Source organism: Anarrhichthys ocellatus, unplaced genomic scaffold (genome assembly GCF_004355925.1).
Source record: "Anarrhichthys ocellatus isolate YVR2014 unplaced genomic scaffold, GSC_Weel_1.0 scaffold172, whole genome shotgun sequence".
Taxonomy (NCBI): Eukaryota; Metazoa; Chordata; class Actinopteri; order Perciformes; family Anarhichadidae; genus Anarrhichthys; species Anarrhichthys ocellatus.
In genome coordinates, this window is record NW_022280202.1 from 24,547 (window position 1) to 46,610 (window position 22,064).

A 22,064-nucleotide genomic window follows, 5' to 3' on the forward strand; every position below is an offset into this window, starting at 1 on the left:
TACTTGACCTGAAGAGGCTGAGGGGGGTTTTCTATGGAGGGAGTTCACATTTCCTGGATGTCATGAATGCAGCATGAGACGGTAGGAACATGGCTTAGGGCAGCTGAAGCCCCGTCAGGAGGCTCTGCTTCATGTCTAAAGAATGGTTGTAGCCAGAGCACTGAAGGTGTGTTCGACACAGCCATGAACAGAAGGTGTCAGCTGGGCAGCAGGCTCCCCGGGAACGGGTTGCTACAAAGGCCTGCTGTGCCTCCACATGTTGGCTTTGTTCTACAACGGCTGGGAATGAATGTGCACAGCTGGAGCCTAAATCAGGAGCTCTTAGATCATCCACTGGCAAACCTCTCCTCATCACGAGATTAAGACATTTTGATTCAAGTCACAATCAGGTTGTTCTTTGATTCCTCTGCCTCTCTTCCAGAGTCCAAGCATCCAGAACAAGCAGTCAAATGAACAACAACAAACAAAGCCACAAAGTGAACCGGGCTCTCGTCGTTCATCTTGAGTGGATCAGTAAAACTGAGGCTTCTTCCAGCTGGGGTCTGCTTTCAGGGGTGTTGTTTTAACAGCTTCCAGTCACAGAGACAGAAGAGTTATCTCTGTGTTAGACCAACCCTGAGATGTTTGCTGTGATTGTACGTGTACTGTTATCTGCCATTTGGATCCCTGTGCGTACGTGTGTCATGCAGCAGAGGGCCATATAGGCAGAGGATGAGCCTCCGTGTTGAAGACGTACTGGTCCAGGCTGATGAGGTCGGGATCGTCAGAGAAGAGCAGGTACAGATATTTCAGGGTCTCTCCCAGGAAGAAGCTCTCCATCTTGTCTCGGGGGCTCGGGTAGTCCGGGTCACGGACATTATTAATGGAGGTGTAGCCACCAGAGGAGACCTGAGGGAAACACATTCACACAAGCCAGTCACTGCATGTAGATCCGAACTACCATTAGGGTTTGTGTATCGACCCCGACGATGTGATGGGAATAAAAAGAAATGACATCGTGAGAAAACACATTAGAGACGAGTCGCTCCTCAAGTCTTGAAGTCCCTTGTTTTTAAGAAGACTTGTCTAGTACGTGTGATAAGAAGACACTGGCGCAGACCTAGTCTGCACTAGGAAGCAGGATTAGGTTCCTTCAGGATTAACTAGGTTCAACCCTACCTCAGAGGTTTACTCCTGACCTGGTAGATCACCATGTTAACTGATGGTGAACAGGTGATGGTGGTATAAAAGCTCTGCCTACTGACCAATCAGAGCTCGCTTCATGAATCATTCAAATATCATACAAAAAGAAGTTAAAGTCATAATCCAGAATAACAGCAACACAGTATAAAGTGAGACTGCTGACTGTGAATGTGTAGTTGAATAGAAGCAGTAAAAACATGATGGTTGAAATGCACTGCTGGTCTTTTGTCCCGTGTTGGTTCTGCACCTCAACACAACCTGCGTCTTAAAGACACAACCTGGCTGAACCACACCACATGCCATGGGTTCAAACCGTCTCTTTTCCTTAAATCCTAAACTTTAGTAACAAAAACATCCTGAACCCAAAGGTCAGTCTTCACAGCAAGTCCCTGTAAATTGCATTTGATATCCAGCCTTTAAGTTGGAGCTGTCACTACAGTGGTCCTTTTCTATTTGAACCGCTCCACTTGAGTTCTTAAAGCTTCATTGTCTCCCCTGGTCTCCTCCATCCTTCTGCCCCTGAGCTGCTAGAGCTGGAGCTCAGGGACAGGAGTCATGGCCTCCACCCATCACAGGCCTCTGCTGCACAACAGACACACGGCCACCAACCTCACCTCACCTGAGAGTGCTTTCAACATGTGGTGGTGGTGTCCAAAGCTGTCCCTGCTGTAGAGGACACTTTAACGTCACCAGCCCACACCATACTGAGGGTTCTCAGAGGACACAAACAGTACTTGAAGCCTGACGGTGGACTTGCGTGTGATCTTGCAAAGTCAGCTGAATGTGGCTGAGTGACATGAACTAATGACAACAGATGTTACCAACCCGTATCATGTGAAGGGTTTCCAGACAGCTCATATGACAGATCTTCACTTCATTGTACTGACCTTGGTGTACTTGTTGAAGCTCTGGAGAATCTCCCAGCCCCAGTCCTGGTACTTGTGGTCCCTGGTGAACCTGTACAGGTAGAAGAGACTCTCCACTGTCTCCGGTCGTAGGAGGTTGTGTCTGTCTGCGAGCTATCATCACAGTGAATACAAAAGGGACACAAACAGTAAAGCAAAGCATTTTAAAGTTTACCGTCACATTAGTAGAAATGCAGGAAATCAGTTTAAAGAACACTTTCCCCAACATCCTCAGGCATCATGTGATCAGTGGGAAGGCTGGGTCATTTATTTTCTTCAGCAGGCATCTAGACAATGCCCTTACCCAGAATAACTAAACATGTGTTTGTGGGAACAAGATTCTGACTGTTTGCCAAAGACACTACTGCAGAACTGGGAGGACAGTGTCTGTCTCCACACCGTCTCTACCTACCTTTACGTCGATGTCTCGGGTGCTGCCCTCATGCATGTTGAAGTGGACGATCTCTGGACTGAGGCCCGTCTCCATCTGGATGTACATCTGGTAGCAGGTCTCCATCAGCTCTTTGGCTAGATCCATGTGATCAGCAGGCAGGCCGTTGTGGGCGCCGAGAGCCAGAGTGCCCGGCAGAAAACACACCAGATGGTCCTGAAAAAGCCCAGTGTCCAAAAGTTACAAAGACAGATACAGTCCACTACCGTGAGGTGGCAACCTCTGCTTCTGCCAGGTGAAGCCAAAGCTTCATGTGTTAAAGCTGCATTCTCTCTAGTGTCCACCAGGGGGCGACTCCTCTGGTTGTATAGAAGTCTATGAGAAAATGACTCTACTTCTCTCTTGATTTATTACCTCAGTAAACATTGTAAACATGAGTTTATGGTCTCAATCTCTAGTTTCAAGTCTTCTTCAATACAGCATGATGTTCATTTAGTACATTATGACCCTAAATGGCAGGTTGTGAGACACTACACTAAAACCAAATGAAGTGGATGGATCTCTATCTACACACATCAGTCCTGAGGAGTTTACACAGTGGGCAGGAGAAGAGGAACCTCGTCAGACTGGGCAGGGTGTCAAGGCAATGACTTTCAACTGTCAACTGTGTCAACTTTCTTGGAGTTGTCCGACAGCTTTTGTTTTGATCACTCACCTCATTGTCCATCACCTTGTGAGCCAGCCGTCTGATACCAGCTCACTGGCTCTAGACTTATGCAGACTAACATCAGTAGGTGACGCCAGCAAGGCAGTCAGTTCACACCTACCTGTGGTTTGGATTTCTTTGTCCTGATTACTTGCTTTGGTATTGATTTTACTTGACGGTAGTGGGATGTTTTTGTGTTTATGTGGTGAATGTGGTTGTGTTAATGGATTTCATATTGAATGCTGATGTGACTTCTAGTGGTGTAATGGATCACAGATCGATCCGTGATCCGTTTGGATCAGCCCTCACGGTTCGGATCACTCGTGAACCGCGGATCAATTGAGTATTTTTTTTCTTTTTTTTAACAGTGTAATCATCATCAGTGTGTAATAAAGTTTTACTGCTGCTGTTCCTTTTCAAGTGACAAGTCCCTGAATATCAATGCAGAGTGTACAGATATAAAGCAGTAGTGTGCTCACGTGAACGGAGCAGGTTAGAAGCATTTAACGGTGGAAGTCATGGCGAGCGGAGGAACTTAAGAAGCCCCCGGCGTCATTTAAGTCGCAAGTTTGGGAGCATTTTGTCTTCCCTGTAACTTATGACGGATAAGGGTGGTGGACGAAACCGTTACGGTATGTAGGCGTTATTTAAAGAGAAAGACAAACGACAACGGCAACATCCGGCATGTCCACACATATGAAGAGCCGTCTGTCAGCGACGGGGGACACTCCGTTGTGGAAAACAAAGGATTTCAAAATCTGGTTAAAATGCTTGAGCCACGCTACGAAATCCACTCACGCACCCACTTCAGTGTGAAGCTGTTCCAGACCTCTATGAAAAGGAAAAGACTGTAGAGAATGCTTTCACCACGGTGGAGTGATTCATAGTCCGGTGCTGCAGACACGCCCCCTCTGTGACAGTCACACAGACACACAGACACACACCTGGTGCAGGTGCTGCAGACACGCCCCCTCTGTGACAGTCACACAGACACACACCTGGTGCAGGTGCTGCAGACACGCCCCCTCTGTGACAGTCACACAGACACACCTGGGGCAGGTGCTGCAGACACGCCCCCTCTGTGACAGTCACACAGACACACACCTGGGGCAGGTGCTGACAGAAGCAGCAGAGTGGAAGCTAGACAGGTCCAATAGTAATATATCACTACAGAAAGGTCTCCCCTCTACCCAGACAATGGAGATATTCTCATCTTTTTGAAAATAACAGTAATGTAAACATTATTGTGTATTTGAATGACATAACCTGACAGGAAGTAAACATAGACTCAAGTTGTTGCCGAGCAGTTCAGTTCAGTGTAAACAGTGTAAGCTAGCTCAGTGGCTGTTTCTTTCTTTCAATATTGATCAAAGGACGAGGGCATCAACATATACCTCATGTCGCACTTAAACTTAACAGAATTGAGTATTCTTGAATGTTTTATTTATTTCATTTTGTTTCAAATTGGACATCTTCAATATCTTTGTTTTCATGTAAGACTATAGCCCAAAGTTCTTTGCTTTAAGTGTTCTTGAAGTTCTTTAATTAATAAATGGAAACCAAAGTTATATTTGTCTCCTCCCCTTTTCTTTGTTGATCCGAACCGTGACTCAAGAACCGTGACTCAAGAACCGTGATCCGAACCGAACCGTGAGGTTTGTGATCCGTTGCACCCCTAGTGAATTCTAATGCAGTTTGTAGGCTTTATAGGCTACAGATTCAAAATACATTTGGCACCACCCTCCATCCCAGAACTCCACACGAGTTATCCTTTAACTTCTCTTTTTGGACAGTTAAAACTTTCAACAAGACAGTTAATGAATGTATCTGCTGACCATCAACACAACTGACCAACTTGTTCAACAGGAGGGAACATTCAAGTTACATTTTCTTTTGACAGGGTAACGGAAGGTTCACAGCTATGATGAGATTACAGAGCAGCAGGAAAACCTTGAGGATTACTCACCATTTTAGGGCTGAACTGTCCATGTGAGATCTCTCCAACAAAGGTGAGGCCATTAGGTGAAGACTTCTGCAACAGGTTCTTCTTTACACCCTCTATTGCCTGAAGGTAGTCCTCCAAGAGTCTAAGAACAAACAGACACTTCAGGAACAACATTCTGTGTTGAACATGACGGTGAAATGAAGAGTGACAGTTGACAGGGAGTAGAGTGAAGACCGCAACTCTAATAGGACTTGTGTGACAGTGCGTCAAAGTTAACCACGTGGCTAATCTGAGGCCATGTCCACACTACCACCTTTCCATTGTAAAACGCACATCTTTTGCTACCTTTACACCGAGTGTCCGCACTAGAGCACTGAAGATGGATACGTTTGAGAACTCTGGGGTTAACTCCTAGTGTGGACGGGCGTAAACGATAACATGGACACCTGCATTCACTACCTGATTGGGTGTTAGCAGTCACGACGTGTCCTTACCTGATTCGTCACCCACCTATCACGTGACCCTTGTCCCGGTAGATCACAAACAACAACAGCCGACTTGATTTCCTTATTAATGTTTATTTTGTTCTGTCCACACAAACTATAAAGGAACAAAAGCAGTGATTGCTCTCCAGTAGGACAGAGACTTCAGCCACCAGCAGAGCTACAAGTGAGACACGTGTGTTGACCACATCTATGGACCCAGAATCTAGTAAACCTTTATGTGTAAGGGTTCATTTTAAAGTACATTTGTTGTGTGTGAGAGATAACAATAAAACGTCTCAAACTTTCCACCAAATTTGAGTTTATATTATCAAGCACGACCTTTGTTGTGGAATATTTCTTATGACTAGTCGGGAGAAGAAAGTGAAGGTTTTCTGTCAATATAAAGTAAACCGAGTTATGATGAACGATCAAGGTTTGTAAAGTCAATTTATTTGCTTGCAAGCAAAGAGAACAGTCTCACAGACACATTGCAGTGATCTGTAAGAGTGGTCTACCTAACAGTCACAATGCATGGACATTTATGCTCAGACAGCTTCCTGTTATCTGCTTAGCTAACAAGAATACACAAAGAACACAATAAAAAACAGGTCATCCTTCAAGCCTTAGTATACTTCATTTAAGACAGTCAGGAAGATGCTTTATCTCCTGTTTGCAAATCCCTTTGTTCACAGTTTGCCTTACAATAAACCGTTTAAACACACAGCAGATGCATCCTTTGAGGCCACTGTGACATTGTTAAAATGACCATTGCAGAGACAGAATAGACATTCTTTACCCTCACACATCATATATGCATGCAAAGGTTTACGCCTTTACAACTTCAGATAATGCGTCACAAAGGAAGTTAAAAGTATTTCAAACAGAGGATCTGTTAGTCAAGGCCTCTCTGTGTCTCTGTCTTATGAAGAAGAAAGAAACAGTGCACAAGATAACAGATAACAAGACACCTGGATACTAAACTAATTAAAGTCATCTACTGAAACTACAGTTTGGTGTCTGCTCTTTTAGGACTTACATTCTTTAAACCTTCACATGAGACTATGACATATTTTCCCATTACACCTTTCATTATTAAAGACTACTTTATTACTCAATCTACTTCCTGTTTACACCGGCACCCATCCGCACACCCAGTGTACGGGAAGAGTCACGTGATATCCGTTTTCAGGCTCGTTAGTCTGGATGGAGATCATTTAGAAAACGATGCTGAAACGCCCGCGACGACGGAGATCGTTTTAGTTTTAAATGAGAACGTATTAGTGTGGCCGTAGCAATGTAAAGGTTGGTAATGGTAACTGCTATGTGCCTCCTGGTTCAGAGAGTAAACTTCACAGCGATTATGCTGAGGCACACCTCTCGTACTCCTGCTCCTCGCTCAAACACCAGAACTCCCGATATCGTGACAACTAGGAGAGCCATTACAGTAGAGGAAGTCTTTACTTCCATAGCTACAAAGAGCACACATCTTCCTACAGTTTGAAGCTAAAACTATGTATTTAGAGAGAAGTGGTGAAAGTTATGATTTAGTAGATCATAGCCTTCACACTTCTCCATCCACCTTCATGACATTAACTGTACATCAACTAAGAAGGAACAACTAAACTACAATTTTACATCAAGGGAATCCCTTTAGATATGAGTTTTGTATGTAAGTAACTTGAATTTAAGACAGACCTGAGATCTATTCATGCCCCCTAGTGGAGAGCACTGCAGTAGCGCCGGCCCTTGGAAACTTCAGTGAGCATCTGGAGCCTATTTTGGATTGCTTAAGACAAAAAGTTCATACGGTCTCCTGAATTTTGTCCCCCTAGCAACATGAGAAGTTTAGTGGGCTGAACACGTTGTCTTTATTATCGACACATTGTAACAAGCCTGAAGACGGCGGGCTGTGTGTGGAGCCCATCCCAAACCAGAGTACTACATCGAGAGTGATGGGTGAGGCCCCAGGGCTCCAGATGGATGGAGGAACACAGGCTGTGAATGCATCCAGAGTTCACACCCTGTGAGGAGGTCAGTAGTTTCCTATGTAATATACAATAAAGAGTTTTTCCCCCCCAGAACCGATATGAAGCAGATTATTGTTTAAGTAATATTTATTGCCTGAAGCTTGACCATCAAATATATTCCCTAAAGAATGAGTACATTATTAAATCCTCCTTTGACTGACATTTTGAATCCAATGTACTAATATAGGTCAGAAACCCAGAAGTGACACAGAAAACAATTCCAGCAGATAACGCAGACATTGAAAGCAGCTTAATCTGAGCCTGTGCTGCTGACTGTGTGGAGGGGATTGCTGTTCCACTTTAGTAATCTCTCATCAGTCCCACTGACAGCCAGAGTAACCAAATGCTGCAAGTGCTGAAAGAATAGAATACAGACGTCTATCTCTACATGTGACACTCTCTGATGTAGTGTCTTTATAAGAAGTCTAATATTGGTCCATTTTAAATCAAACACATCTCGTAGGGCTGCACCTGTCCTCCACTCAGCCTTCACCTAAATGTAATGCATCTTTTAACATTAAAGCATTTAAACATGTTCTAGTAGAAACCCAAAATACAAAGATGAACCTGAAACTAGGCATGATACGGCCAATTTAAGGAACCTTAAGAATGCAAAGTTCCCATGCTACGTTCTTGTTCACTTTTACAGAGGAACAATAGAAAGTATCCTGACTGGAAACATTACTAAATGGGATGTGCACAGTCCAGGACAAGAGACTCTGCAGGTTGTGATTAAACCGCACAGAACATCATTGGCACCCATCTACTGAGCATCAGTGATATTGCAGCTATACAACAGCTTCTTTGCTCAGGCTGTGAGACAATCAAGAAGTCACGCCCTGTCATCACTAATGACACACAACCATACATCAAAGGAGACACCCAGGACGAGCAGTGATACCTATTTGGACCTGGTTTCCTCTGTGATCAGCCTCTGAACCAGTATTTAAAGAACATTAAAAGGTTAGAAACGACGTAGAAGCAATTTACAGAAATTTGTGAAACGTTATGGGCCGTTGGCAAGACAGCATACATAAAACATCAACACATATTAAGCTACAAACTCATAACTTTGAGTTTCTTGTGGAGTGAATATGGCTAGGTCATGTCTGGCTGATACCAGACCCACTGAATAAGGTCAGGATAAGAGCCGATCCACTACCAGACTGGTGCTGTTGACAAGGGAGGCTGATACCCAACACAGTAGGCACTCTCAGACAGATCTGAGTCACCATTGTAGGTCACCCAGCCCACAGAAGAACAAGACGCCCTGTAGTGACCGGACTGTGCGTTGTAACTGCTCCATACAGCATCCTGATGAGGCGGTTTACTTCACCCTGGGGCTCCAATAAAATCACAGTACCACCACTACATGGCAAGTGGGACAGCTCTTAAGCTTATATATTATATATTTTTACATTTTTTAAATTAAATTGAGTGCTTCAACCCCCAAACCACTTCTTTAATGTATGGTAATTATTTACCTCGTCAATCAATCTAATTTCCACAGTGACCGTATACTGTACATTAGAACCATGTGACTGACCTACGAGTAGGTCCGATTAGACACACCACGGTTCTGACAGAAACATTCCAGCTTGGAGGGCTGAACAACCTCATCACCTTCACTGTGTACCGACAAGAGAGCGTTGAAGTCAGGATGGCTTGTCACACATGTACAGGCAGGGACAGAAGTATTTGGACTATGACACAATTTTTCAAATTTTGCTTATTTACACAACTCCAATGGGTTTGAAACTAATCAGTCAACATGTGGTTGAAGTTTATACTTTCAGCTTTAATTCAATGTCTAAAACTAAAATATCACAATGACCGTTTATGAATTACAGCCACTTTTACACAGTCGCCCCCATGTTCAGAGGCTCAAAAGTAATTGGACAATTGTCTGATAAACGGTTTCATGGCCAGGTGTGGCCTGTTCTGTCTCTATTTCATGACAAATGATGCAGACAATAGGATTCAAAGTGTTATATTTGCAGTTGATAGCTGGTCCTTGGAACTCTCAGCATGCGGACCAAAAAGGTGTCAATCAATGCAAGTGAAGGAGGCCACTGTTAGGTTAAAAAAATTGGTGTACCTTAGTGAAGAAAAACCCTTCATAACATCTACTGAAGTCAAGAACACTCTGGAGGAGGTAGGCGTGCCATTGTTGAAGTCTACAATCAAGAGACGCCTTCATGAATCTAGATACAGAGGGTTTACAACAAGGTGCAAACCTCTGGTAACACTGAAGAACAGGAAGGCCAGATTAGACTTTAACAGAAAACATCTGACAAAGACTGACCAGTTTGGGAACAAGATTCTTTGGACAGATGAAACCAAGATGAACTTGTACCAGAATGATGGAAGAGAGAAGTGTGGAGAAGGAAAGGATCGGCTCATGATCCAAACAAACCACATCATCTGTCTAACATGGCGGAGGCAGTGCTTTGGATGGGCATGTCTGGCTGCCAATGGAACTGGGTCACTGGTGTTCATTGGTGATGTCACAGCTGATAGAAGCAGCAGGATGAGTTCTGAGGTGTTTAAACCATCTGCTCAAATTCAGCCTAATGCTGCAAAACTGATTGGACGGCGCCTCACAGTGCAGATGGATAACGACCTAAAACATACTGTGAACACAACACAAGAGCTTCTTATGGCAAAGGAATGGAATATTCTTCAATGGCCAAGTCAGACACCTGATCTCAACCCAAGTGAGCAGCTTTTCACTCACTTAAGATAAAACTGAAGCAGAAAGAACCACAAACAGCAGCAGCTGAAGGAGGCTGCAGTGAAAGGTCTGTCAAAGCATCTCAAGGGAGGAAACTCAGTGTTTAGTGATGTTTATGGAGCCAGACTTCAGGCAGTCATTGACTGCAAAGGATTTTCATCCAAGTATTAAAAATAATGATTATATTCACAATTATGTTAGTTTGTCCAATTACCTTTGAGCCTCTGAACATGCGATGACTGTGTAGAAGTGGCTGTAATTCATAAACGGTCATTGTGATGTTTTAGTTGTATCCATTGAATTAAAGCTGAAAGTCTTCACTTCATCCACATATTGAATGATTAGTTTCAAACCCACTGGGGTTGTGTAAGAGGCAAAATTAGAAAAATTGTGTCACAGTCCAAATACTTCTGGCCCTGACTGTCGGTTCATCTGCTGCATTGCACAGTTTGACATGTGTTACAACTCCACCAGCAGCAGATGCTTCAGTCGGTTCCAGAGGCAGGCGTTCTGTTGATCCGATGATGTATCAGTGTCCCCTCTCCCACATTGTTGTTTGAATATTTTTACCTTTGTTGCTGGAGCACGTATAGTATACGACAGAAATACGCTCTTAAACATCGGAAAGACAAGCGTGATGATTGTATTAAGTGCAGCAACCTTGAGACGATCGCTGCCCACAACATCTTCCAACCACACGAGATATAAGCTAAGCTAACCCAGCAAGGTCCTACAGCCACTCCACCACCCAGCCTCCTCCTGGCTAATATCCAGTCGCAGGACAATAAGATGGATCAAATAAGACTTCAGGCTAACCATTGCAAGGCCCTTTAAGGTATTACCTTTCAAATGGTCACATTCATTCATGGGAAAGGGAGCACAGAGTGTCTTTAGTCCGACTCACTGGTTCTCTGTCTTGCCTCCCTGGATCCACTGCTTCAGCAGGTATTCATAGTAGCTGTCTGCTCTGGCTCCCATTGTGTAGATGCCTTGATGGGTGAACTGTCCGTTGTTGGTGTTGATGAACATGGGCACAAGACCATCCAGCTTGCCGTCCATCTTGTGGACCTGGTTCATAACCTCAGCAACCGCAGCCTGGAAAATCAGGACCAGAGGTGAGATGAGGGGCTTTTTCTGACATTCATTAAGTGACTCCAAATAACTTCACAGCAGGCTTACGTATGTATTACGGTACACCAGGGTGTTTAATATAGAACTTGCTTTCTATCATATCGTAGGCTTATGTGTGATATATTTATGATACTTGATCGATTGAGTGATGTCATTTTGTAGTAGGACTTGATTGGTCCACGTGGGTCTACTAACCTATTGAGGATGTGCTCTCCAGTCTTTAAAAGAAACCTGATGAAGGTCTACTGATATTAATAAAAAGCAGGTGAAGAAGACTGTGCAGGAGTTCTATTATTCTGTATTGTCGACCAAAGCTTGAAGTGGATTTGACCCTTTTAAGTTAAGAGGGGTGCCAGTCAGGGTCACGTCTGTCGAATAATAATCATAAAATAGAAAGAAAATAGTTCAGTCAAACCATAAAGAACAATAAAGCAAACACCCAGTAGCAATGAAATATACGTCACCAAAACCAAGCACTGCAAAAACACAGACCACAACTCAGTTCTGCTTTCAATAAGTGTAGCATAAGTGTGTGTAACACAGCCTTAAAGTTACAATAAGTCCACTCGGTGAAGATTACATTTGGTTGTTTGATGACAACTCAAAACTCGGCAGCGGCTTTCACTGACACATTGACACAGTCCAGCAGCCTAGTTAATGTGAAGGCCTCGCTGGGTTTGAATGACAGATGGAGTTGTATGTCATCTGCATATAAATGATAGGACACATTGTAACTTTTTATAATCGGTCCCAAAGGTAACGAGTAAAGGGAAAATAACAGAGGCCCCAGAACCGAGCCCTGCGGTACACCACAAGACAGTGGAGAGGTGACAGACACAAAATCCCCCACAGAGACATTAAAAGTTCTGTCAGTGAGGTACCCTCACCGGACCCAGACGCCGTTGTAAGTGTGCAGTTACTCTTTCATTTCCACCTGCCTCATATTTGGTGTCTCGTCTCATTGGAGACACCTACTGACACCAAGTTGGATCAGTAAAATTACAAATGGAAAGCTGAGCCTAAGTGCATCTCTTTCTGGGAAGACCCTGGATCAACTTGTTTCATGTCATGGCCCCTTACCTGGTACTGTGGTTCCTGGGTGAGGCGGCTGAGCTCTCTGAACTCCAGCTGGATGCTCGTTACCTCGGCCACGGTGCTATCTGAGGTCCAGCGAGGAGGGTGGGCCGTACCTTTCCCGATGTTCACATCAGAGTAGGGGATCTTGGATGGAGTATTGAAGGCTGGCATCAGCCTGGAGCCGATGTCCTTCTGTAGAGGAAGAACGCAGATTACATGCAGACACTTGCAGCTCAAAGGCAATCAATAATCACAAATGAAAGTGTACCATGACTGACTGAATAAATGAACCTTGAAATTAGATCTTTAGAATATCATGGTGGTGCAAATCTTTAACTTGTGCATGTAGTTTGTTCAAGTGAATGTTTGTAATAAAAGGACAGTAATGCCAAACCAATATCAGTTCAATGTTACAAAAGATGCTACATGTAGCATCTTTTGCAGATGAAACCATTTGTCAATGAATCTCTTGCTTAATTAACAGAACATTAATCTTCAACAGTTCCAATAAGTGTTAAAATTGTTTTCTTCAATCAAATGTGGAGATTCAGTGTCTTATATGAGGCGACTTACTACCTTTGGGTTTCTGACCCAATACGAACAAATCAAAAGAACAAATCTGAAGACGTCACCACGTCATTTTCATAAACTAATCAAGAAAATAAACAGCAGATTCATTGATAATGAAAATAAACATTTCTTGCAGTATTTTTTCTACATAAAAAAAAAATTCTTTCATTTCTACACAATGTTAAAAATTAAGTAAACCAATAAGACCATTTCACACTGCATGCTCCCCAGTCCACTTTAGAGGCTAATATGCTATAAATCATTGAAAGCCCAACAGGAGATGAGTTACAGTCGTGAAATGAGTAAAACACTAACAGAAAAGTTGCCTTCCGTCACCTCTACCACATCAGCAGAGTCAGAAACAACAGGTATTGGAAGCAACTGGGTTTATAATAGAGGATAAATAGAACACATGTGGTGTTTGGTGGGGACGCCAAACACAGCTTAGATGTGAATGTAGACCATTTGTTTCTATTGGACAGTCTGGGTAACGTCTACAGGTGGATGGAAGGACTCTGAGATGAGCGACATGCTAAAGCATTTGTGAGGTACATCTGTGCACATGAGAGGGTGCTGCTATCTGCATTCTTCAGTGAGCTTAAAATACGCTTGCAGTTGAGAAACCAGTGCTCGTGTGTTGACTCACAGCTTTGTCTAGGAACAGGGTGTCTCCGGTCAGATGGTAGGTACTCAGGAGGCCTCCCAGGATGCGGATGGTGCTTTCGAATAGGTTGACGTCGACATTCTTGTTAAATGTGAGCTCTGTGGCCACCCATGACTTTGCTTCTTCAAATTCTGAAAAACAATAGAAAATAAATACAGTGCCATCTCTTAATGAACCAATATAATTTGAAATAATTTCATATTCTCTGTATTTCCAGCACATTTTTGTATCAAATCTGTTACTTCAAACATTCAAATTGATGGGGGCTAGTACAGGACCTGGATAATGGATAGCAGAGACCCCAAAACAGTTGAGAACCACTGTTTTACAGCAACTACCTAGTCAAGAGGTAAAAGGTCAAAGTCCCAAAGGTCAGTCTACCTTTTTTAAGCCCCAGGATCCACATGGTGTCCAGGGCATCGATCAGCGTCAGACCCAGGCCGAACCACTCACTGTAGGACTTAGAGAGAGGCCTGAGCTCATCGTGGCCCCACGCAAAGTCTTTATAACCCTTCCATGAATGGAGGAACGCTTCCTGCACCGCCTCCAGCAAGTCCGCTTCTGGAACACAATACACACAAGGTGCCCAGTTATTATCCCATCCAAGTCTACAACGTGACTGAAATATTATAATCCATATTCTAAAGTGGATATTAGATTTCATGATCACACTCAAACACAGTCATGCCTTCTAAAAACTGTGATACAACTGCTGTTATTTTGTTAAACGCAGAAAGCTGTGAATAAAACAGAACATACCAGACTTGTTTGATGGTTTTCCTCTTTGGTTCCCCAGTGAATTCTCCTTCCTTTCATCCCTGGTGCCTTCTGTGGCCTTGTCCGTGTCGATCACTACCCCACGCCAGCTGAAAGGTGCCCAGGATTAAGAAATAATAACACAAATACGTACTTTAGTGGAGTCAGGTGATCACACAGCAGGTCTCACCTGATGGCTCCCTCCTCCTCCTCTTCTTTCTTGCTGTCGGCTGCCTTGTCCTCGACCACTGAGTCTGAAGCGTTTCCCTTCTTCTGAAGACGATTCTGAAGAATGGGCGGTCCTCTCTTATGGGATAATTTCCTCTGTGGCAAATGGGCAACATAAACAAACTTTTTAAGCAGTTAAAGTATATTGCTCAATATAACGTTGTGTCAAGTGTGAGAAACTGCTGAAATATGGTTCTTTCTTGTGCATTTGTGTCTCAGAGCACCTGTACTGTAGGCAGTACAGCCCCACAGGAGCCACTCGGGTTCGGTGTCTCGCTCAAGGACACTTTGACATGCATACATCAGGAGCTGGGGATCGAACCGCCAGCTTTGCGGTTGAAGGACTTAGCTATCGTTATCGTTGTCTAAGCTGGTAGTGCTGGCTAACATCACTTAACGGTACGTGTTGGGTTGGGCTGCCCTCAGCAGACACCGCGGACGTATCATGGGGAACATAACTGCAATCGTGCTGCATACTCCTCATGTGACCGACGAGCGCTGATGTTAAACCTTGTTGGTAGTTTGTTTTAGAATATGGGGTAGTGGTGCGCTTCAGCCTCTTGTGGCCGAAGTGAGTATTACAACATCAACATGATCCTGACTAAACTATTTCCTCTCTGCCTGTTTCAAATGAATAGATGAATAAGGAACTTAGAAAGATTATTCCTGCAAAACATATTGTTTACCTGCTGTTTTCGAATAAAGGCCTAAAAAGAGAAAAGAATACTGATCACATGATGCACTTTTTTCTCACTTGCCTCTTGGGTCTTCTGTAAATAAAATGAGAAAAGGAAAATGTTCCACACTTCGTGCTGCAATCCCTTTTATAAACCCTGCGCTACCCTTCAAAGACCCTAAAGGGAGGAGTAGTACCTGGGAGGTTGGTTGTGGCAGTGGTGGTTGGCCCTGTTGGACAGGCTCAGGCAGCACAAGAGGGGTAACTGGCATCAGGAGGCTGTCACGGTCCTGGACTCCATCTGAAAGTCCTCAAAACACAGACAGAAAGGTTGAGGATCAAAGTATTACAGTGGGGCAATAACCACAGTGGGGCAGGCTGGCCTGATGATTACTGAACCCCACGAAGTGAGAAATGTTCAATATGCACCTTCAACAAAGACTCTTCTCTTCTGTTGGGACTCAATAACTCCAGCTACTAGACAAGCCCTGAGAGCCAGTGGATCAGGCTAATGACAGATACTCCTTTATAAACCTCACACAGTGTTGGGATGTCAGGGATATTATGTTTCTTATTGGGGATATTATTCACCATATTGGCAATTTAAAATTGTTTAGTAATGACAACGAAATGATACAGATGTGGATGAAGAAGCGAACCGATCAGGACCATGAATGAGCATAGTCGTGTGGAGACCGTGGGAGGTGTTTAGTGGAGGAGCCTTACCTCTGAGGTGCTCAGTCACAGCAGGATAAGAAGCAATGCCACAGACAAACAGGACGACGAGGATGAGGCTCCGCTGCAGCCTGGACAGCTGCTTCCATCTCTGTAGACACACAAGAGGAAGATGGAGAATAACTTCTATTTAGCTCCTGCAGAAGTTCTATTGTTAAAAATGAGCTGGCTTTGTTTTTTGGCCCAAACACACAACCGGGTCTCATCACTCAGATTGAATGAATTTCGATGTCTCGTGCTGCTGTTAAGCTCTGAACAGAACAATGCATGTAGAGCTTCCTGTGGTGCTTTGATCATGTGAGGTACAGCACAGCTAACAACTATATTCTTTTGTGCTTTCTAATAACAGACTTTGCACCTCAGAGAAGTCAGTGACAGCTAAACACTCTGCTCTGCTGATGCGCCGCTGTATACTGGGACCTGGGTAACACAACAGCTACTCTTGCCACCGTTCTGTCTGATTGGTAATTCAATACCTTTAATGGTGCTGTCATTACCTGAGTATTACGGTGGTTTCATGACTAACAATTGAAGAAGCTACGATATCTATGGTGTCCTGACTCCTGCATGGTGGTTGTTGCCCTGTGTTAGTGTGCAGTGAAGTGCCAAAAACTAACTGGAACTTATTTTCATCTACTGCGGTCATGTCCATGGATCACAATATACTGGTCCTCTGTTCCAGCAGAGATTGAAACATGTATTGGTGTTAAACTGTCATGCTTCCAAAACTGAATGTCTGGTGTTCGCTCCTTTTCCGGTCAAAAGACAAATTGCAAAATATCATGTTTTATACTGCAGGCTTCTCAATCCTACATGTTTGGTTAGATGAAACTCTACCTACGATGTCAACGTGGTATGATCAATTATTATCAATTCTTCGCTATGAAAGGTTAGCCAATGGATTGCAAGGAACCCGAGATGAGTTTGTAATTGAGTGTTCCCCCCTTAGTACATATTTGGGTTATGAATGGCCAGCAATAATATGTGTTGGAGTAGATTGTGCTTAATTAGCTAAGTAAGCATTCTCTGTCATTGTACATTTCTCCCCAATATGCTTTATTTTAGTTACTTTGTTTATTTACTTTACCATCAGGACATGCGTGTTTATGCTGGGTCAATATTCAAGAAAAGGTTTGATGTTTAATGTGTATGTTGAGTTCCTCACTTGGTCTGTTTTGTTGTGTCTACGACAATGCATGCAACATGGAGGCTGCTAACACTCCCTGATGGTCCAGCCCTGGAGATGGACAAGCAAACACTTGCGGTCCCAGATAACAATGCATAACAAATAAATGCATGATATAAATGTACAGAATTGTTTTGTATTGTAACACAGTTTGGTCGCTGGTTTTTCCACATTATGATAAAACTAAGCAATATTGTTATATTATTTTGACAATATATATCAGGACAGCTGGTTAACATCAGAAGTCGTCCTGCAGAGCTCGATAACGGAGCGAACAGCTGTTACTGGAGGTAGCAGTGAGTTACATTACGGTTCAGTGAAGGTGAGTGGTGTGCAAAGGTGAATCATAACTTCATCATGCGTTCAAATGTGATCTTGCAAAATGTAGTTTAAGTGAGAAACCAGAATAATTCCAGTTGTTTGAAGATGCTTTCACAGCAATATCTTTTGTCTTTTCTTCTCAGTGTATGTCTGTGAGTACGTTGGTGAATGTGTGCGAGCAGCAGCTTGTGTTGGTGAACTGATCTTACGGGAGACAGGAGTTAACCCCTTAAAACATGTCAGCCAATGTTAAAGAAAGAAAGACTGATACAGAGTGTAGAGTTTTTAACACAACACAGACTTCTAAGTATTTATTTACTGAAGTCAAAGGTAAAGCCGTGTGTTTAGTTTGTGGAGAACAGATCGCAGTGTTTGAATCTGCATTACGAGACGAAACCCTCGGAGAAATACTAACACTAACTCTTTGGGTCTCCCTACATATGTGAACAAGTGATGAAGTTCAACAGATCCAGATCCTCTCTCACTGACATCACTGGTCAGCTGTCCTTCACATCTCACCTCACACATTCAACCTGACTTCAGTCACTGGTTCAAGCCCAACACAAACTAGATCTCTCCACCCAACGGAGAAACAGAAGATGAGGTCATTGGACTACAAAGAACAGTGATAAAAGTACTCATGTATCAGAAACGTGATCCCTGTCAGTGTTCTACTATTATATGTGTTATATTACAAATGTATATTTGTTTGGATCATCATTCCTACTGCAGATGTTTTAGGTGGAGCTTATTTTAATTTTGATATTTATTATTTTTAACTCTGTTTAGTTTGGGTAGTTGGGAAGGTTTGAAATATGATGTTGTGCAAAGTAACTAGTAACTAAAGCTGGCAGACACATGTAGTGGAGTAAAGAGTACAAATATCTCCTCTGAGATGTAGTGGAAGTACAAAGTTGAATAAAAGTAAAGTACCTTGAATTTGTACATAAGTACAGTACTTCAGAATATATACTTAGTTACATTCCACCACTGATCATAATATTTACTCTCACAGCTCATCAAAACATACTATGTACTTTTCATAAAGAGGTGGAATAATAAAGAGCAGGACCCAGTTCAGTCTGTTGGTCCTCCACAACGGCCACTGTTTCTCATGTGGCCCCTTGGGGGAAATAATTGCCCCCCCCCAATATAGATGATAAAAATGCTAATATCAACCTTCCGTGTGCATTGGACCGTTCCTCCCACATCACCGCCATCAACACAGGAAGGCAGTGCTAAAGTGATCAGCTGCCTGGGCCAAGTGTGACACTGGCAAGCGGTGCAAGCTCTGCTCCTGCAAAGTTTCAATGCACGTCTACAAACAATATCGTATATAAATTGTTTTGTTTTGTTAATGCACTGGTAGATCGGTACTCAGTATCGGCTGAAATGCAAGTTCATGTAGGGGGGGGGGGGGGGAATAGTATTGGAACATCTCTAGCATTTTTAAAGTTATTTCAGGGTACAAAAGGTTAGAATACTAACATCATTCAATACTTTTTTCATATCTACACATGATAATACATCCAAAGCTGTTTGGGGCCCTTTTGGTTGGAGTCCCAGGCCCACCTAACAACAAGTCTGCCCCTCGTGTCTTCTCCTGAACCACGACAGTGTATTCGATTGGTGTTTGTGACCGTGAGGAGCTGTGACTTGTGTGTGAGACTCAACTCTGTCATGTCAGGTGTGTTGCTGAGGACCAGAGGAAGCTCAGTGTCGAGTGTGAAGTTTGTATGAACCAGAGGCCAAACATTGGGCTCTGAACAGGCATGTTTTAAATGGAAATGCACTCGCATCTCAAAAATACAATATTTCTATCTATTTGTCTAATACACGGAATAACAAATAAATAAATGTAAACTCCAAATTGGAATTATAGCATATCATAGACAATACTTCTGCATCCATTCTCATTGCATTGACACTATTTTTGAATAACCCGACCCTTAAAGAGCAGATCTTAAGTAAACTTTCATCATAAGCACCCAACTCTGCATTTCAGAACCACGATGTTTGTTTCCGTTTGTTGGCAAATATCAGAAAATAAATCCAGCACGGGCAACAAGAGGAACACCAGAGTGGGCAAACAAGAGCACTGGAAGACAAGAGAAGAAGGAGAAGTGCTCTTGTGAGGAGCTCAGAGATGCCACTCACCCTCCAGCAGGACTGCCTCCTCCACTGCTTGCTGTTGTTGTAACTTCCACCTCCTTGTCCAGCGACGCTTACAGATGTGTAGTCCTGTCGAGCTGGTGGGTGCATGTCTGTTACCCAGCCCTGCAGGAGCAGTGTGAGAGAGGAGAGCTGAGCTGGATGGACAGGGTGTGCTGGTATAGATGCAGCTAGCAAGTGATCCTGGCTGGTAAATACAGGTGTGCTTGTGATGTGATTATATATCAACACAATATAGCCAGATATGGAGAGAAGAGTTTCACACCATTTGCCTAGATTTGCTGCACATCTGAGCAACATAAGTAACGCTCATTGAGTCTAACTTCAGGGGGAATGTGAGCAGACATGTCGGTGGTTTGCACAGCACAGCTAGCTATGAAGCTGTCATCTAGTCTGCAGACGCAGTGTTCATCAACAGGCTAATCTAATTGATGGTGTTAACGTGGCCACATGTGAACTGGTTGTCCATATACATAGTTTAGTCGGTCGATATAACTTTAGCAGGAGGTGCTAGCTTACTACACAACCGTAACGACATACTCGTTATTGTACCTTTGTACACAAGTGGTAAACACCGGTGTGACGCTCGGGTTAGCCCCTCGCTGGAGCGGATAACGTTACTTCGCCTACGCGTCACTGGCTCGAAGTAATGTTTTGGCGGATTTATATCCCAACTTTAGACCGAGGCATGTTTTGAGGCCTACACAACCGACACCATTGTTAACAGCCGAGCTTCCTTTCGAAGTAACAGAAACATTATTTTAAAGATAACACGTTTTTTGTCGGGGACTTAATTGACGTCCAGAAAGAGATATGAAGCTGACATTACGTTACCTTGCAAACCGTGTCTTCTCGTAAAGTGTCCAGCATTAACGTTACATTTGATGTACAACCACTGTAATCCACCACCAGCAGGGGTCACGTTAACGGCAGTCAAACTCGTGGTTAGCTTGACGTTAATGAACCAGCCCCGGGAGTCTCCGCATGGATAAACACTTCACCGATACTATTACCGAAATCCACGAGTCTCCGTTTGATAACTGTTTCACAGAGCGGGAAACACAACCCTGCTGACCGCCATTCACTTGTAGCTGAGGATGCCTCGCGCACTGTCAACAGATGGGTTCAGGTGCACCCATGCTGCCTTCAGGGACTTCCTTGAAACATCCTAAACACCAAGCTGTGCTAGTTTACCGGCTACTGTGATCTGTGAATGACATGTTTCAAAATAAATTAATAAAAAACACCCCTTCCTTGTTAGTCATTCTGATTCTTAATGCTTATTAGATTATGTTAAAATATTTTACAGAGTTACGAACTCTTCAGGTCCACATATTTTGACAGAGGGATCAATATAGTGAAATAATAAATACATGCATCAATATGTAAATCAATTAATTATTAGTAAAGTGACTACTATTAATGATGTCACTGTTGCAGACTGAAACCCCATATGTTCAGACTGCAACTTGGCCCATAACATGAACATAATCACAATAAACTCTGTAGTATTAATTATTATTTGTATTTGTTATTGACCCATGTGTCAATGTGTAACCCCATTTTTAGGCAGCAGGCCACTGCTCACAACTCAACGACAGTAAGACGGAGGTTCTAGTTATTGCATCAGATGAGTTTGGCAGAGTATTGGTCCACTCTCCTCTGCTGCCCATTGCAACCTGTGTGATCTAGGGGTTATTGTGATCGATCCATGTCGTTTGACCCCCATGTTAAGCAGCTGTCCAGATCCTGTTTCTTCACCTAAGAAATATCAGTAAACAGATCTGTAGTATCAACAGCTGAACTAGAGATGATCATACACACATTCATCTCTTCTCGCATCGACTACTGTAACACACTTTTCTCGTCACTCAGTGTATCTGCTCTTAACCGTCTGCAGGGAATCCAAAACGCTGCCACCAGATTACTCACCAGGACAAATCGAAGGTCGCACATCACCCCCATACTCCGATCTCTCCACTGGCTCCCTGTAGCATCTAGGATACACTTTAAAATACTCACCCTCACTCACAGAGCACTACACGGTCAGGCTCCTACTTATGCAGCTGATCTACTTCACCCGTATTCACCCGCCCGCACCCTCCGGTCAGACGTGTTAGGTCTTCTGTCAGTCCCACGCACTCGCCTTAAGACCTGTGGTGACCGAGCCTTT

At 43.4% G+C, this 22,064-nt stretch overlaps 1 protein-coding gene across 3 annotated transcripts; it reads right to left on the reverse strand.

The window, feature by feature from the left end:
* man1b1b (mannosidase, alpha, class 1B, member 1b) lies at window positions 1–21,647 on the reverse strand. 3 transcript variants are annotated; one of them, XM_031878290.1, is made up of 14 exons: window positions 20,726–21,647; window positions 19,877–19,996; window positions 16,204–16,303; window positions 15,675–15,787; window positions 14,764–14,897; window positions 14,577–14,683; window positions 14,199–14,378; window positions 13,800–13,948; window positions 12,587–12,775; window positions 11,280–11,470; window positions 5,151–5,271; window positions 2,500–2,694; window positions 2,070–2,201; window positions 1–888 (listed from the first exon to the last, which is right to left on the reverse strand). In XM_031878290.1, the coding sequence occupies exons 1-14, from the start codon at window positions 20,759–20,761 to the stop codon at window positions 682–684; spliced, it is 1,974 nt and encodes a 657-aa protein (XP_031734150.1). In that variant the 5' UTR covers window positions 20,762–21,647; the 3' UTR covers window positions 1–681. The 3 variants fall into 3 exon arrangements, with proteins under 3 accessions (XP_031734150.1, XP_031734149.1, XP_031734148.1); XM_031878289.1 differs by lacking the exon at window positions 20,726–21,647 and having other exon boundaries at window positions 15,675–15,778; window positions 19,877–20,717; XM_031878288.1 differs by lacking the exon at window positions 20,726–21,647 and having other exon boundaries at window positions 19,877–20,717.
* Between the last annotated feature and the right edge of the window lie 417 nt (window positions 21,648–22,064).